Genomic DNA, 17,679 nt, shown 5'->3' with positions numbered 1-17,679 from the left:
ACCTCTATACTCTTTCCAAATTGAAAATTAAGACGACGTCACCAACCATCTCCAACAGCCGATTCTTGACCAAGTTTTTCGCCATTCTCATCGTACTTCCAAACACAATTTACTATCACCAACATGTTCATTAGCACAAGTGACTCAACAGCCACCAAGGAAAGAAGATTTATCCACGGATATTTGACCCATCACGGAAAGGAGATTCACCCACGGACTATCGATCAATGCATTTACTGTTTCAAATGACTTCGCTGACATCACCATTCTTTTCTAATTCCCTTGACTATTTTATTTTTTACAACAACCTAAGCCTCAAAACTAACTTTAAAGGTCTAATATCAAATTTGGTTTTCATCGGTGCACAAAAAAAATCTTCAAAAATTATATACAATTATCCTCCGCCAGACGGAGCGCATCCCTCATTATCCTTCGACTGCCGCGAGATGATGTGCTAAGAAATAGACATTGTCCCAGTCGCCATTCTCCCCTTTCTGACAGGCAAGGTGTACTAGGTTTAGACACCCCCTCTCAGCCACAAGAGCTAACGAACTGAAGAAGACGTCTGAATCCGAAGAGACCACGTCGAGTTCAACGCTCATGCATCTACGGACATTTCAGCCCTGGACCTGCCTATGTTACAGACGTTTCTGGCATTACAGATACCGGGTGGATCTCCGCATTCTTGGACCTCTGGATTCCCGCGCGCGGAAAACACGTCCCCTCTTCAAAAATAAAAATTAAAAAAGTCGCACCTTTGTTTTCCCGATCCAGATTTGACCTTATATCTATTTATAGATTGCGGGACGCAATCTTTCGGCACGGGATGTTATGTAAGGAACGGTCAGCCGCGTTCCTTACATCCCTTTCTCCTTTCCCACGCTTACAACCCTTTTTCCCTCTTCCACCGATAGGTCATCTACCGATGGCTCCGGCCTCCAATCTCCCTTCTACCTGGCCTTCAAACGTGTGAATTCTCCACATAGGTGTTACATTTACACACAAAATATTAATTCCCTTTGCGACACCTGACCCTAAGTGACCTTGCTCCTTCGTATAAATGTTGCCCTTTTCCCCGATTGTCAGTCAGTCTTCAGTCAGTCTTCAGTCAGTCTTCAGTCAGTCTTGAGTCAGTCTTGTGTCAGTCTCTTTTGCAGTCTTCTGCAGTCTTCATCAGTAAGTCTCTTTAAATCGGACTCGTCTTGTTAACTGTTATCTCGGTCTTTGCCAAAAACTTTGTGCAACAATAAACTCATCATCATCACACACAACTATTCCCCATATTCAATATTAAAAGTAAGGAAAACTATTTTCATTCCCCGTCCTTACAAAACTATGGTCGGTATTGAAAACGCGTGAATCTCGTGACAGATACTCTCGTTGTAAAGCGAACTATCAAAGGGAATTGCGCCGTGCTAAGAGTCGTTCTTGGCAGCAATTGTGTGCGTCTAAACCCTCCGGCTCTGATCTGTTCTCGACCCTCAAACTTCTCGCTGACAAATCAAACAGTGTCGATCTGCCACCGTCAATCCGATTAAATGGAGAATCTATAACAGATCCTAGTGCTGTTCTAGACAAATGTGCAATTCATTTTTTCCCAAGCGAACCACCTTCTCTACCTGTTCATACCTTGGTAAGTGAATTTATAACTGAAAAGTTTCTGGTGTCGTCTGTCTCTCCAATTCCTCCGGTAACACTTTGGGAACTATCGTCTGCGGTTAAATCGCTGAACCCGAAAGCCGCCCATGAACAGGATGGTTTTTCCATGGCAATTATCAAAGAGTTCTTTCCTGCTCTCAAGCTCCGCCTGCTTTGTATCTTAAATGCTTGTTTTAGTCTACAATATTTTCCCAATTGCTGGAAAACCTCCAAAGTTGTTATCATTGGTAAACCGAACAAGTCAAGCTACGACTGTCTCGGAAGTTTTCGGCCCATCAGCCTCGTAAACAATCTGGCTAAAATCCTGGAGAAAGTCATTTTATTTCGACTCCAGTGGCACGCCTGTCAACTCAAATGTGTGGCGGGGATATCCCAGATACCCCGCTGGCATTACGACAAGTCCCTTTTCCTCCTGCTAGATTTCACGACTGGTGACACCCCTTATCTTCTGCCCTCACCCTCTCTCGGGGACACACTGGTTCGGACTGTCAAGCTGGGAACATTTCACCCCTTTTTCTTGCCGAGATGTTGTGTAATACGGATGCCGTGTTAGGCCCCGTCGTGTAAAAAAGGTACTATGATTGATTAAGAAGTACATTTGATTGTCCTGTAGATTGTTTGCATTTCGATTGTGTGAAAGTCTTGGTTGTGTGTCTAGAAAGGCAAACCCTCGTTTATTCACTAGCGTCTGAATAAAATAGGCTTGTGGGCCTTTATCCCGCAACAAGTGGGTTAGCTCCAATCAACATGGGTTCACGGTGGGGAAGTCCACAGAGACAGCCGGCCACACTTTAGTCTCGTTCATTGAAAAAGCGCATCTTAACAAATAAACCATAGCCTCCACTTTCCTAGACATAAAAAGTGCCTTTGACGCTGCGTGGCACCCCGCCATCATCTAATTTCTGCTCAAACGTGGCTGTCCACTATATCTGGTTAGACTGGTCTCATGTTTCCTGTCCCCTCGCACAGCCATCCTGTCTCACAATGAGGTGACCAAGTCCCACATTGTAAATCTAGGGTGCCCCCAAGGTGGTGTCCTGTCTCCGTTTCTCTGGGCCATTCTTATTGATGATGTCCTCAGATTCTCTTTTCCGTTTCCTCACCTAAGCATTGGCTATGCCGATGACCTAACTATCTCTACCTCTCACAAGATTCCTGAGTTGGCCACGTGTAATCTTCAACTGATGTGCAACGCTATTTCCTCGTGGTGCTCGGACACGAAACTAAGCCTTAATGCCCAAAAGACAGTTTTCATGCTTTTCAATAAGCAACGCCTGAATGTATCTCACCTCAGTATTTCCATCTACGACGTTCACATTCATCCGTCTGTTGAGACCGTTTTTCTTGGGCTCACAATCGATAGTCAGCTCAAATGGGCTTCTCACTTTAACGCTAAAGCCTCGGCAGCAAGGAAAGCATTTTATGGTGTAATGAATTGTTTACGGGCCTCCTGGGGTCTAGACAGGAAACGTATACAATTCCTTTACCTATCTGTCATTGAGCCTATCTTGCTCTATGGCTGCTCTCTCTGGGCCCCGCTGCTGAACACCAAAGCTGGTTGCAAGAAAGCTAGATCCTGTCAACGCATTTTTCTCGTGTCTGCCATTGGTGCATTTAAAACGGTGTCTACTGAGGTTCTCCTTCTCTTGAACACAACTCTCCCAATCGACCTAAGAGTGGCAGAACTTATTGCGGTGAGATATCGAACCTTCTCAGACGGGTTCTCGGCGGCCTCACTTAAATGGCTCTCCAAATTCCTTCCCCACCTCAAGTTTTAACGCAAAGTCGATACCTTTAACCACTTTTCAGCGTCTAAATGCCCGCCCTGGGCGAGTTTCTTGGATGCTATCCTAGATGACGGTGGTGCGTCTATGCCTATGCTTCCATCTGCGCCTCAGCAGCTGCGTTTACTCACTGGGCATCGGCGAAAAGAGAACTCTATGCATTTCTGTGTCTTAGTAATGGACTATTGTGGCGTAGGAGAGATTTTAATGGGTCCCTGGATCCCTATGTGGATGAGCCTACAGCCATCCAGTTTTGCACCCAAAAAGCGTTGCGAATTGCATCTCAGCTAGGTCGAGAGTACTCCTGGAGCAGCGAAATTTAAAGGAAATATAAATCCGTTAGAGGCGCTGTCCGAAAAGGAAACTGTTTAGCCTATCTAGTATGTAGTCTTGTAAAGTCATTCGTTAGACGTTTCTGTCTCTTGCATTTCAACCATTTGACTAGAAGGTACTACTTTCGGGGTTTATATGTATATACTATATATATCCATGTAGATGTTTGTGTTAATTCATTGGTTTTTATGTATGACTAGAGCAAGGTGACTAGAGAGAGACATATGACTAGAACTGATTGTACTGCTGTTTTTACCCACTGACATTTGACCTATTGTCAAACCTCCTGCATTTTACACCTAAGACTGGTGAGCCGAGCTCAGTCCAGGTATTATTTATTGTGTTCATGCTTAGAATGTCCCTTGATTTATATGGTAATGCTATGCAGGATTGGTGATTTCATGTATGTAAGCTTATTCGCATGAGTTCGACAGAACTAAGAGAGGAAGAATACAGTCCACTCTCCATCGAACTATCATCTGGTCCTTCGAACCGGAGCTGAAACTCTGGAACCTGATTCGCTGCTGTTGCAGACCTGGCTAACTGACTCGCTGCTGTTGCAGATCTCATCTACTTGACTCGCTGCTGTTGCAGACCTGGCTACCTGACTCGCTGCTGTTGCAGATCTCATCTACTTTACTCACTGCTGTTGCAGACCTGGCTACCTGATTTGCTGCTGTTGCAGACCTGGCTACCTGACTCGCTGCAGTTGCAGACCTGGCTAACTGATTCGCTGCTGTTGCAGACCTGGCTACCTGACTCGCTGCTGTTGCAGATCTCATCTACTTGACTCGCTGCTGTTGCAGACCTGGCTACCTGATTTGCTGCTGTTGCAGACCTGGCTACCTGACTCGCTGCAGTTGCAGACCTGGCTACCTGATTCGCTGCTGTTGCAGACCTGGCTACCTGACTCGCTGCTGTTGCAGATCTCATCTATTTGACTCGCTGCTGTTGCAGACCTGGCTACCTGATTCGCTGCTGTTGCAGACCTGGCTACCTGACTCGCTGCTGTTGCAGATCTCATCTACTTGACTCACTGCGGTTGCAGACCTCATCTACCTGACTCGCTGCTGTTGTATATTCATCATCATACTCGCTGCTGTTGCATACTCATCATCAGACTCACTGCTGATTCATCACATCATGCAGTCCGAAGATATCGATAATCTTACCCTGGAACAATGCAAGGCAAGGCAGAGACAACTACGCCATAAGATTACTGGTTGTTGCACCAGAACACGTCGCGTTATTGCTTCAAAATTATCTCGTCGTGAGGCTGAAAGATTGTTAGCAGAAGCTAGAGGACACCTTTCCGACAGCAGTCTTATTTACGATCGCTTGCTGGAATTACTTAACGACGAGGAAGGTGGAGTTCAACACGAGCAGTTTCTTCGTTACGGGGGAGATATCGACTCAATGGCAGAAGCAATCAACGATTATTTAGCGAGCCGAGCTGGTGAATACGCATCCGTTATTGGGGATACCTCAAACCAAGAACTAGTTGACGCCGAACAACGTGTACTAGAGTCCCAAAAGATGTACGAGGAGGCAGCGAAAGCTGCGGAGGCCACAAAGAAGATGATGGAAGACGCCACGAAGGCAGTACATGCTTTGAAGAATGAAGTAGAAGATCCGTATAATGATGAAATGATTGATACATCCTCAATTTACTCCGTTGCTGTACACCTGAGGCCTCCAAGAACTACAACGGCCCCAGACCATTGGATCGAGGAATACTGCCAAGGAAAAGAGAAGCAGCTGGTCCCATCTGGCGATAATCGATATTCTTTCGTCCGAGTTGATCTGGACGTGTACTCTGGTCGAACCCTCGACTGGTTCGAATGGATTAGCTTGTTCCATGCTCTGATGCACCGCACGGGAAAATCACCGGGAGAAAAGTTGGCCATATTGAAAAGGAGCGTGAGGGGGGAGACAGCAGATATGGTGTATGGACTTGGAGGAGGAGAGGAAGCATACAAAGACGCCCTCCTAAGATTAAAGACGACATGCGGTAGTCGAGCGGTGATGCGGGCGGCGCACTTACAAGCTCTCGACAGAATTGACATACCACGAGGCGACCTAGCTTCACTTCGGCGTTTCGCAGAAAAGGTCAGGACGCATTTATTCAACCTGAGTTGTATTGGCGAAACCGGGGATGCAGACATCATTGAGCGTTTGGCCCAAAAACTACAAATCCAGGACAGGCTATCTTGGAATGATGGACGACGGGGTGGGCTGGAGTACCGCAGCATGAATGAGTTCGGATCCTGGCTGTGTTTGCGGGTTTCTGCCTATCAAAATGCCTATTCCATTGCATCTGATCAGTCCAGTAGACCGAGTGGCAGCATGAGACCTGGACAGGGTCAACAACAGATGCAGTTATCACACCAACTTGCAGGCAGGCGGAATGTGCGCACTCATTATGGTGACAGTACTGGGGGTCGGCCTGATAACAAACCACCTTCAGAAGAAAAAAAGGCCACGGACCACTGTTCAAGTGTGAAGGGGTTCACCGACTACATACTTGTACATTCTTCAAGGCGTTAACGGACGGCGAACGGACCACCTTCGTGATCCGCCGGGGATTGTGCTTCTGTTGTTTTGGTGTACGACACACGGCCCGTGATTGCAGAGAAAAGAAGAGTTGTGGCATTGGTGGATGCAAATTACTTCATCACCAGCTGCTACACAATGATGTTAACACTCGAATCGTGAGAACCTGCCACGCGATAGATATTAGTTCCGAGCGGATCGCATTTGGCGTGATCCAGTTAGAAGCACTAAACCAGGACGGCGAGTTAATTCCGATAACAGTAATTTTGGATCCGGGGAGCAACGCCACGCTTTTCCGAGAGGGAATTGTCCGCTCTCTGAAGCTCAGAGGACGAAGACAGACTTTTCATATCGATGGCGTAGCTGACACAATTTCAAGCTTTCACAATTCTGAGCATTTGGAGATGCAAATTAGAACGGCCTTTGGTGAGTTGGTGACCCTCGAAGGCTCTACACTACCATCCATCACGCGACCAGTACCATTCTTCAGATGGGAGGATCTACGTAAACGTTGGCGTCATCTGGAAGGATTACAGAACTTCTCCCTGCCGGCGGAAGAATAGATGTGCTAATCGGACTAAATCTTGCAGCTTTCACCACGGCAACCGAGTCCAGAATCGGGAACAACAACGAGCCTACAGCAGAGAAAACGAGACTTGGTTGGATACTAAAAGGAGTAGTAGACGGAACTGCAGTAAACGTGCGTGTTCACCAGGCCCTCGCCTCTACAGACATCGGTTTTCAACTACTTGATCAGATGCGTCGCTTTTGTGACACCGAGACGTTTGGAACCAAATATCAGATTGACTGCATCTCACCAGAAAACAAGGCGGCATCGAAGTTTCTGGATCGAGCCACGACGAGATTAGACATCGGATATGAGGCACCTATTCTATGGAAGGACGGAGTTCGCCCAGTGCTGCCAGACAATCGGAGCTTAGCTGAATCCCGTCTTCAGTGCCTCATCAACAAGTTTCGGAAAACCGCACCAGAACAGCGTTATGAGCACTATTACCGGAAAGCAATGCAGAAGAATTTTGATGAGGGTTATGCCTGCCGACTTTCCCCTGAAGAGACGGCTAGTCAATCGGGTTACTATCTGCCCCATTTTGGAGTACCGAAGATACCTGGTCGGCCAGAACTACGCTTGGTCTACGATGCAGCGGCGAGATACAGAGGTCGTTGCTTGAATGACTACATTGTCAGCGGTCCACCAGTACAGAACCCTCTAGCTGCCGTGATCATAAGATTCAGGGAGGGGGCCGTGGCGTGGTCAGCTGACATAAGGGCCATGTTCAGCCGTATTCGATTGAAGAAGGAAAACCGCCGGTATCACAGATTCCTGTGGCCAGAAGAAGACGGTTCAGTTTCAACGTGCGAAATGATGAGGGTTACCTTTGGAGTGTCTTGCTCCCCCTTTGTTGCTATTCGTACGATGTGGCGGGCGGCTGACGATGCAGGTCCGGCAATGAAAGCAGCATCAGAGGCACTACGTAATAATCTTTATGTGGACGATTATCTTGGTTCCGCCCGAAGTCAAGAGGAAGCCATCTCTGTAACCAAGGCCGTTACCACTGTATTGGCGAATGGGGATTTCCATCTCGGCAGCTGGGCCTCGAATGATCCTGCAGTATTAACAGCTTTACAACCGTCAGAAGACGAGAACGGAAGCAATGCCCTGGCAACACGAGACCTAGGCTCAGACGACGTGGAGACCGTCCTGGGAATCACATGGCGTCCTACAACCGATATGCTTGGCTTCCGTGTCAAGGAAAAGGAAGTTACGTTTACACGGATAGGCCTAGCCTCTATGGTGGCTGGGCAATTCGACCCACAAGGTACCGCAGCCCCTATGACTGTCAAAGGAAAAATTCGTCTTCGGGAGTTGGGCGTACGAGGGCTCGGTTGGAACGAAACTGTCGACGAGAATGATAGCCAATGGTGGACCCAATATTTCAACACGGTGCAGCAGCTGCGAGATGTAGAATTCCCACGAGGACTTTTTCCAAACGAACAAAACATCGTCCAGTCAGAATTACATACGTTCGCTGACGCATCAGAGGAGGCCTGTGCGGCAGTGTGTTATATCCGGCATAGTTACCAAGACGGCAGTGTCATCGTACACCACGTCAAAGCAGCAACAAAACTCGCCCCATTGAAGACAGTTTCTGTGTGTAAACTAGAGTTAACAGCCGCGCTACTAGGCGCTCGGTTAGCCCGCTTCGTTGGTGAATCTATGACAAGGAAAGGTTAACATTCAAAAGTTTTGGACAGATGGCAGCACTGTCCACAACTGGGTGCGGGCCGTTTCCGCGAAATATCAAGTGTACGTGAGTCATCGTATTGGTGAAATTCAGACTTTGACGGCTGCTCACGAGTGGCGTTTTGTGCCAGGAAGACTTAACCCAGCCGATGCAGCCACACGGTCGCAGCTGGAAGCAGAAGCGATTCCCCTTTATTGGTTGGATGGGCCACCATTCTTCTATGCAGACCCAGCAGACTGGCCAAAGAATTTGCCATAGTTGGTCGAAAAACAAGAAATACGGAGCATTCATCTCCATCTGGTCGAGTCACACCCGACACTGGCCACCGATTGGAGTACGATAGTGATCACAGCAAAGGAAATTCCAGCGCTCATAGGGTTAGAAGAAAAGTATAGATCATTGATTCGACTCTGTCAAGAAGAAGCATATCCAGAAGAATTGAAACGGCTCCGGGGCAAGAAGCCCATCCGCCCAACCTCCCGACTTATGGCCCTAACCCCCTTTCTGGGAGATGACAAAATGTTACGGCCCGGCGGAAGGTTAGGAAGGGCAAAATTACCTTACGACGTACTACACCCTCCTATTTTACCCGGACCACATCCATTGGCACGTTCAATCATCCGCGCGTTTCACGAGGAGATGCATCATGTGGGAACCGATTTTGTTTTATCCCATGTCCGGCAGTACTTCTGGATTACAGCGGGCCGCGAAGCAGTAAAACGCGTACGAAACGAGTGTATTCCTTGTCGGCGGTTTCGACCAAAGGCGGCCCTACAAATGATGGCTGACGTCCACAAGGCTCGCTTAGGAGCTCGAGAACCACCGTTCACGTATACATCCGTCGACTACTTTGGTCCGATTGACGTCGTTCACGGTCGCGGGACAGCGAAGAGATGGGAAGCTCTTTTTACCTGCCTAGTTACACGGGCACTTTATGTAGATGTCACCGTCTCATTATCGTCGGATGATTTCCTGTTAGTTTTACGCCGCTTTGCATCAATATACAGAAAACCAGCCCACATGTTTTCAGACAACGGTACCAACCTAGTGGGCGCCGAAAGGATCCTGCGGGAGGAATTGGAGCGCTTAAAGGTCAATGACGGACTCACAGCAGAGTTAAAAGGCCTCGGAATCAACTGGACGTTTCAACCGGCCCAGACACCTCATTTTGGCGGGTCCCATGAGTCCTGGTCCGTTCAGTTAAGAACGCCCTTTACGCTGCACTGGACCAAGAAAAGCTCGGGTCACGAAAACCAAGCGACGAAATTCTACGTACTATCCTGTTCGAAGTATCAGGACTTCTCAATGCACGCCCACTCACTTACGTGAGCGCAGACCCTGATGACTTCCGGCCTCTTACACCCAACGATTTCTTAAATCGTGCACCAGTAGCAGACCTCCCAGCTGGAAATTTTAGTCACTCGTTGCCACGGGAACATTACCGATACGTTCAACGTGTCACAAACCTCTTTTGGGACCTTTGGCATGGCGCCTTCCTGCGATCCATGGTAGGAAGAAAGAAATGGCAGAGCCTGGCCCGGAATCTGGCAATCGGTGATTTTGTCCTAGACGATTGGAAGGATGCCCCGCGCGGACGATGGCGCACCGGGAAAATATCAAATGTTTACCCCGGAGCCGACGGACTGGTACGTGCAGTGGACGTGCAGTTTTCTACTGGAACACTACGCAGAGGAACGAATCAACTAGCTCTCCTGGAAGCTTGCTCGCTCGACCCGGAAGAAACACCAATGTCGAGTTCGGGGGAGTATGGAGCAGTGAAATTTAAAGGAAATATAAATCCGTTAGAGGCGCTGTCCGAAAAGGAAACTGTTTAGCCTATCTAGTATGTAGTCTTGTAAATTCATTCGTTAGACGTTTCTGTCTCTTGCATTTCAACCATTTGACTAGAAGGTACTACTTTCGGTGTTTATATGTATATACTATATATATTGTAGCACGGAGAAATAATGCTGAGACTCAAGTAGCGATTAAGATTGTATTCACTGCCGATGCGCTCACACACACACAGTACTAACACACAGTTACAACTAGACTGGGGGCCGCAGCAAGGGACACACACAAGTATTTATGCACTAACGTAGACAGCAGCTACCGGGAGAAATATCTGCTGACAAGACTGCCGGACATCTCGGGTAGAGTTGCGGTCAATAGCCGATACAGAAGCGCCGGACGTGACAACTAGTCCATGGGGCCTCAATAACCGCGACATCTCCCTCCCTAGATAGCGAGTCGTCCCGACCGCTATTATTTATTTTTAACCAGAAAAACGAATCTAAATTTCGAGACTTCTCCCTTTAGCTAAAATTTCTACAATTCGCTTTACTACTGTTTCCCACTAAGGCCTACGGTTCAAAGCTTTCTTTACTTTTATTCAGATACTGTAAGAGTGCTATAGCCTCTTTTGACTAAACTATGGAAGTCATTTGATCTGATCTACCCATTACAAGGTCAACACTATGCGAAGCATCAAGAAAAAATAAAACAGTCATCAGAACATGGAATAACATCAGTAGGCGGATGTGCCGCTTCTATTTAGTTAACTGCTCCAGACTTCGAAGCGTCTCCAAACAGTGCTGCTCATGTTCTATTATTCGAACCTCCAACTTAGCCAGTTGAGTGCTCCGTTGTGCAGCCTGGTCTCTGTCACCTGCACCTTCCACGCTGCCTGTTGTCTCCAACACCTCGAGTCGCTTTCTCACCTCGATTCTTCCCCGGTCATGTTGTTGCTTTTCCCAGTAAAATAGAAACCACAAAGTGAGATTTGCCATAACCGTGAGTATCGTACCCATCAACAACTCGTATGGGTAAGACGGCGGGGTTGACTGTAGACGTATTCGGGTTTCATCCTCTTCTTTCAGCTGACGTATAGATTTCCCAACTATGTCGGCCATTGTTCTGGCTGCCTTGTTTTTTCCAAGGGTCGAGGCGATCATAGCCTGTAGTGACGTCGACGTCGATTTTTTGGGCTTGTCTATCGATCCTGTTGGGAGTGTCCAGTTGATGCCCTTCAGTTGGGATGGCGGGGAATCCTCCCAGGAAGTGGATGACTCCCTCTGATAGCTTGCCTGAAGGATCCAGTCATCTTTCTGCCCGAACACCCTTTTGAAATTTCCACAATTTCGACGGTCGCCAACTCTCGTTTATACTGTTTCCGACTTCCAGCTCGCGCCGGGCACGTGATTACCAACGTTTGGGTCCTCCCTATTGACAACGCCCATTGACGCTGTCCAAGATACAAAGCTTCGGGTCCTTTCCATTTCACAAACACTTGCTCACACTCAAGTTTTTGCTTTTCTGTATCTTGTAAAAACAACGCCATGGAACACGTTTTCTTTGCATTTTTCCGCTCGATGGCCCTTGCGAGGGGGCATACCGAACCCGAGTTATATTTGCAGGATCTTACCTCTTCCTCGGTTAATTCGATGAACGTTTGTTGATCTCCTGCTACTGCCAAAAATTGGGGTAAAGAAGAATGACGAAGTCCTACCCCACCTTCTGCGTCATACACGGGTAACACAAAAATTTCATATAACTCAAAAGTCTTTTCAAATTCTACTATAGGGAAATGAATGAATAACTTGAGACCATTCTCTGTGGATGCTGTCACAACACTAGCCTCCTGATAAGCCCGCCAAAGATCTCCTCTTTGAAGTGCGGGAGTTAAGGCCCACCCTGAGGCTAGAGAGGAACGGATTTCTGACAGAACCGTTCTTAATTGTGCGGGAAGAAACATCTCGGGAGCCAATCGGCCAGACGCCAGTAGAGCTAACCCAATGCTTATGTCGTCTACTCTCATTTTGGTCCATTCCAATAACCGGTGTGCCGCTCGAAAAGCCTCATCCACTCTTGCCGTGACTATTGATTGTCGTTCCAGTACATTCATTGCGTTTACGAAATTTATTTTGGCTCTATTTAATTCCTTTTCCAGCGTCTGATGGGCTCGCTCCAATTGACCCAAGACTACAGTGTGCTCATGTAGTTACCACAAGCTTTCATTGACAAGGGTCGCTTGCTCAGCCAGAGTGCTCACAATACCGGATGTCTCTTTTGACAGAGAGTCGAGATGTTTACTGAGCTCCTCCAGTTCTCGATCCGTCGCTACACCGAAAAGCCATTTCAGGGCACTCCCACCGGCATCAATTAATCCTCTCTTGGCCCTCTGCTGTTTCCCGGATATTGCTTCCTTCAGGTGATTGAATCTACTCTTGACTACCCCTAGTTCCTCTAGGCAGCCTGTCGCGCGTTCCGTTAATTGTTCTTTGATTCGATTACCGATCTTAAAATCCTCGTTTAGCGGTCCACCTTCGTGCTGTGTTAGTTTCTCCACCAGCCATTGTCCAAGATGACCCAGGGTAGCCTCAACTTGTCGAAAAGACACCTCAGTCACGACTACCCATTCCGAATCGCTGAAGTTGACTTCCCCAAGATTTTGAAAAACTACCCCACTCATTACGAATCTCTCCCGAGGAGATGCCCCACACGGCATTGCCCCACATAGTAGCGTCAAGAGTAGCATAAAGGGGCTGAAGGTTATTAGGTTGCCATAGCGCTTGGGTTGTTTTCGACTTCTCTCCGATCTCCTCTCCCCTCCCTTACTTTGCTCAGGTGCTTGGGGTTCCGGGCGGGATATTTCGGGATCGACACCCTCCTCCTCCTCTGGCTCCTCCTGGATTGCTTCTAGCCGTGCAGTTCTTTCCCCTTTCTCCTCTCTTTGCTGACGCAGCTCGCTGATTAGCTCTTTTCCACGTCGGGGTTCAGTTGTTACTGGCCGTTGACTCCCCTCCAGTGGCGGCGTTACTGGTAAAGTATCCCCTAGGAAGTTTTCTTCGTTAGGCCTACCCGTCACCTCTGGCGAACCTCTAGCAAATTTTGTCATGCTGACCACGTGAACAATTTCTGATTTCCGCGCCCGTGGCAACTTTACCTCGTAATTTAACGACGACGTTTCACGGGCAACCCCGTAGGGTCCTCGCCATCGATGTAGTAACTTTTCAGACCGCCCTATTTTGCGAAAAGGTTCATACAACATGACTTCATCCCCAAACTTGAAATCTGTTGCAACTCTTCGTCCTGCATCATAAGCGTCCTTTTGTTTTTCTTGCACTCTACGTAACCATTGGGCCACCACTTGCTGAGTTTCTTCCAGTTTTTCACCACCTCTTCAGCTAAGGTGCTCTCTTCTAGCGTCCCCAGGACCATGTTTCTCGGTACCCACTGGTTTCGATCTGAGAAATTGGTTACCAGCACTTGATTGAACGTCTCGCAATCCGCTACCAACAGTCGCCCCGTTGAGACGCCCTTCCGCTACAGTACGCTAGTCGAGGGCTCTATCATTTCCCCGTTCTTCCCCGGGATTCCTGATGTCAACTCTATTTCGACAACCACCGATGAACGTGCGGGTCTCCTGCGTCCTACTCGGGACAACAGCTCCAGCTCGGGTGTTTCAATCTCTTTCTCTGCTATCATCCCCATTGGAATGTCTCCAATGATGAATTCAGGCAGAGCCCCTATTTTCATTCTCGTTCCAAATCTCTCCAGGAAGTTTTTACCGAGCAAGAGGTCGATTCCCTCCATTTCTAACACCAGAACTCCGCCGACTACTTTTGACTCGCCATCCGATATTTCCAACTCTACTGCTCCTCCGGGACGTATTTCTTGGCCATTAATTGACACGAGCCTGTTCGCTAGCCAGGGTTTTATCTCAAGGCGTAATAACGTGGCCAACCCGGGTGAACAAACGGACACTGCTGCCCCCGTGTCAATGACAGCGGGTATCTTTCTCCCATTACACATAACATCCTGAACGACAAGTTTCGTTACGTCACTGTGAAGCAATGGAAAACTTAATCCGCTCTCTTCCCTTAGGACGCCGAGGAACGTGGGGTTAGTCCTTTGAGTATCTCTCATAGCCCGGTGGTTCCCCCCATTCCCGTTTCCTTGCCGATTTTCCATGGGAATCTGGCAATTTTGTTTTAGGTACCCCGGCTGCCTGCACCTGAAACAAATGGGCTTACCAACGGGTGTCCAATTTGGCGTGGCATTTGGATCTCTCCCTCTATTATTGTTTCTTCCTTGGTTGAAATTATCGCCTTTCTGCATTAATTCTTCAAACATCTTCTCGATTTTCTCCAACCTTGTAGCTACACACGCATCTTGCTGCCCCGCTGGGCTATGCTGGGTTCTTTCTTCCCTTCCCATAACTCCCATCGCCCACTCGTCTTGCATCACTCGATCAGTCATCTCCTGGAAGCATTTTACTTCTTGGAAAAATTCATTGCAGTTGGTGGGCTTTAAACTCCATAGTTTTTCTAGGACACTAGGACGCAAACCCTGCCAGAGGTGTGCTAGCTTCGTGGCCTCAGCCATATGCGGATCTACCCTACGGCATAGATCGAGCACGTCGTAGTAGTATTCTAGAGTCGATTCTTCAATTCCCTGCTTCCTCCTGCGCAGTTTAACCTCGTTATGTTGCACATAGTTTACGGGCGTAAACTGTGTCAACAGCGCTGATTTTACTCCTGCGACTACCGGGGGCCCTTGTGCGTCTGACCACGCAGCGGAAAGGTTACCTGATGCCTCCATGCATGCATACCATTTACCCGCAGCCCCTTCTAACGACATCTCGATGTGGTCCCTGAGCTCGTTTTCGCCCCACCGGTTGTATCTCCCCACCTTCTCGTAGCGATGGATCCAACTTACTACGTCTTCCCCATCCCGCCCGGTGAATGTGGGGGGAGTCTGGAATTTAATCTGGGCTGCCATCCCTACGGGATTAAGGGGTGCGACTACCCCGGCTACAACAGAATTTCTGGCGGCCCTGATGCGTAGCAATCGAGCGCTTACCACCGAGGATCTGCGCCGAAAAGCCTCAAAATCCCACTCTAACCCACCTTCAATGCTTTCCGAATCGGAGCTGTCCTCGCCGTCAGCCGACGCTACAGTTTCTTCCTCGCTAATACTAGCCTGGTGTTGTCCCAAATTACTTTCCCTTGCTGTAACCCCTGAACGGTCTTTTCTCTCGGCTAATCCTCCCGGCTTCCCTACAACGTCGTCCAAACGACTGAGGGTTTCGCTGGCACTGCCTACGATTTCCTGATCACTCCTTGGCATAAATCGCCCAAATTCGTCTCGAGGGCGCTGTCTTCCCCTGCCTCTTCCAGTACCCCCACTCATCTACCGCCTTCTGCACGAAACTCCTACTCCCCCACCAACGACCGACCGTCGTTGCCTGACGGATGACACTCCGTCTACTCACGATCCCTAGATCGTCACTTACGACCACCTGCCGCTTCCCAAAGAACCCCTCTTCGTCCTAACTCCCGATTTTTCAATCGTTACCGGCGGTGATCTACCACCGAGGAAGCAGGGAATTGCCCCCCTAACCCACCAACGACCGACCGTCGTTGCCTGACGGATGACACTCCGTCTACCCACGATCCCTAGATCGTCACCCACGACCACCTGTCGCTTCCCGACGAACCCCTCTTTGTCCTAACTCCCGATTTTTCAATCGTTGCCGGCGGTGATCTACCGCCTTGCAGCGCACCACTGTCCGCCTCTACGCCCCCTTAATCACCACTAGGTCCCACCTACCTCCCCAGAAATTCTTATGGCCGTCCCCGCGCTATCGCACCCTAATCGCCCGTCACACGGCCGGTGCTGTGGCTTCATACCCCAACAATTTAAGGCGCGTAGGCCAGTTGGGTCGACGACTCTCGGAAGCCCCTAACAGCCTCAGCCTCCGCACAACTAGAGCACAATAGAATGAAACAGCGCAAAGACTTACCACAAGTTCTGCATCTCCACCATGTAGCACGGAGGAATAATGCTGAGACTCAAGTAGCGATTAAGATTGTATTCACTGCCGATGCGCTCACACACACACAGTACTAACACACAGTTACAACTAGACTGGGGGCCGCAGCAAGGGACACACACAAGTATTTATGCACTAACGTAGACAGCAGCTACCGGGAAAAATATCTGCTGACAAGACTGCCGAACATATCGGGTAGAGTTGCGGTTAATAGCCGATACAGAAGCGCCGGACGTGACAACTAGTCCATGGGGCCTCAATAACCGCGACAATATCTATGTAGATGTTTGTGTTAATTCATAGGTTTTTATTTATGACTAGAGCAAGGTGACTAGAGAGAGACATATGACTAGAACTGATTGTACTTCTGTTTTAACCCACTGACATTTGACCTATTGTCAAACCTCCTGCATTTTACACCTAAGACTGGTGAGCCGAGCTCAATCCAGGTATTATTTATTTTGTTCATGCTTAGAATGTCCCTTGATTTATATAGTAATGCTTTGCAGGATTGGTGATTTCATGTATGTAAGCTTATTCGCATGAGTTCGACAGAACTAAGAGAAGAAGAATACAGTCCACTCTCCATCGAACAGTGAATGGTACGTCAACCAAAAAAATTGACGTTAAAAAAAAATGTCAAAGTCATACGTCACGGAAGTTTCCTCCGTAAAAAGTCAACGTCAAAACGTCAAACGTCATCAAACAATTTCCCTACGTCAAAAGTCATGACTTAAGTCATAAAAACGTCAAATTTCCATTTTGCATTTATTTAATTAGATCGGAAGTTGTCCGATACTATTTGAAAGACATTTTAAGCAATATTAAGATCTCAAGTAATACACTATACACTATACACTATACACTCTTGTCCACCAACAAGAGTTACACGGCTTCGGTTTTATTTTTGGGAAGAGTACGCGGACTATATAAAAGAAGGGGGTGGGAGGTCACGACTTTTACATTGAGGCTCACCTTCCGTATATAGAGACCAACGTGAATTGTTCCTGACTTCATACTCACTTTCACCGAGATTCGAACTCGGGATCTCTCGTATGGTGAGCGTAATCGTTAACCAACAGTACACAGCGGAGGTACCAAACTAGTGACTTTGATGGAAAATTAGGGTTTTTTTCAATCCCGAAACGTCAAACGTCAACATCAAAGTCGGGGATTTTTTCAGGTTAACGTCAAAAGTCACCAACACGTCATTTTTTGCGGAAAAATGACTTAAGTCGTGACTTAAGTA

General features: G+C 48.0%; 1 protein-coding gene across 1 annotated transcript; it reads left to right on the top strand.

Annotated features, from left to right (window-relative positions):
- The first annotated feature begins 7,086 nt into the window (after positions 1–7,086).
- LOC123471373 lies at positions 7,087–8,583 on the top strand. The gene has a single exon (XM_045172609.1). The coding sequence runs from the start codon at positions 7,087–7,089 to the stop codon at positions 8,581–8,583; it is 1,497 nt and encodes a 498-aa protein (XP_045028544.1).
- The last annotated feature ends 9,096 nt before the right edge of the window (positions 8,584–17,679 follow it).

The sequence above is a fragment of the Daphnia magna genome, linkage group LG4 (assembly GCF_020631705.1).
Source record: "Daphnia magna isolate NIES linkage group LG4, ASM2063170v1.1, whole genome shotgun sequence".
Classification (NCBI taxonomy): domain Eukaryota; kingdom Metazoa; phylum Arthropoda; class Branchiopoda; order Diplostraca; family Daphniidae; genus Daphnia; species Daphnia magna.
The sequence above is the reverse complement of the archived record's forward strand: the minus strand, read 5'-3'. Positions and strand labels throughout refer to the sequence as shown.

What these genes read in the sequence shown, in the direction of transcription:
- LOC123471373 (XM_045172609.1), top strand. Translation starts at nt 7,087, where the DNA reads ATGCGTCGCTTTTGTGACACCGAGACGTTTGGAACCAAATATCAGATT.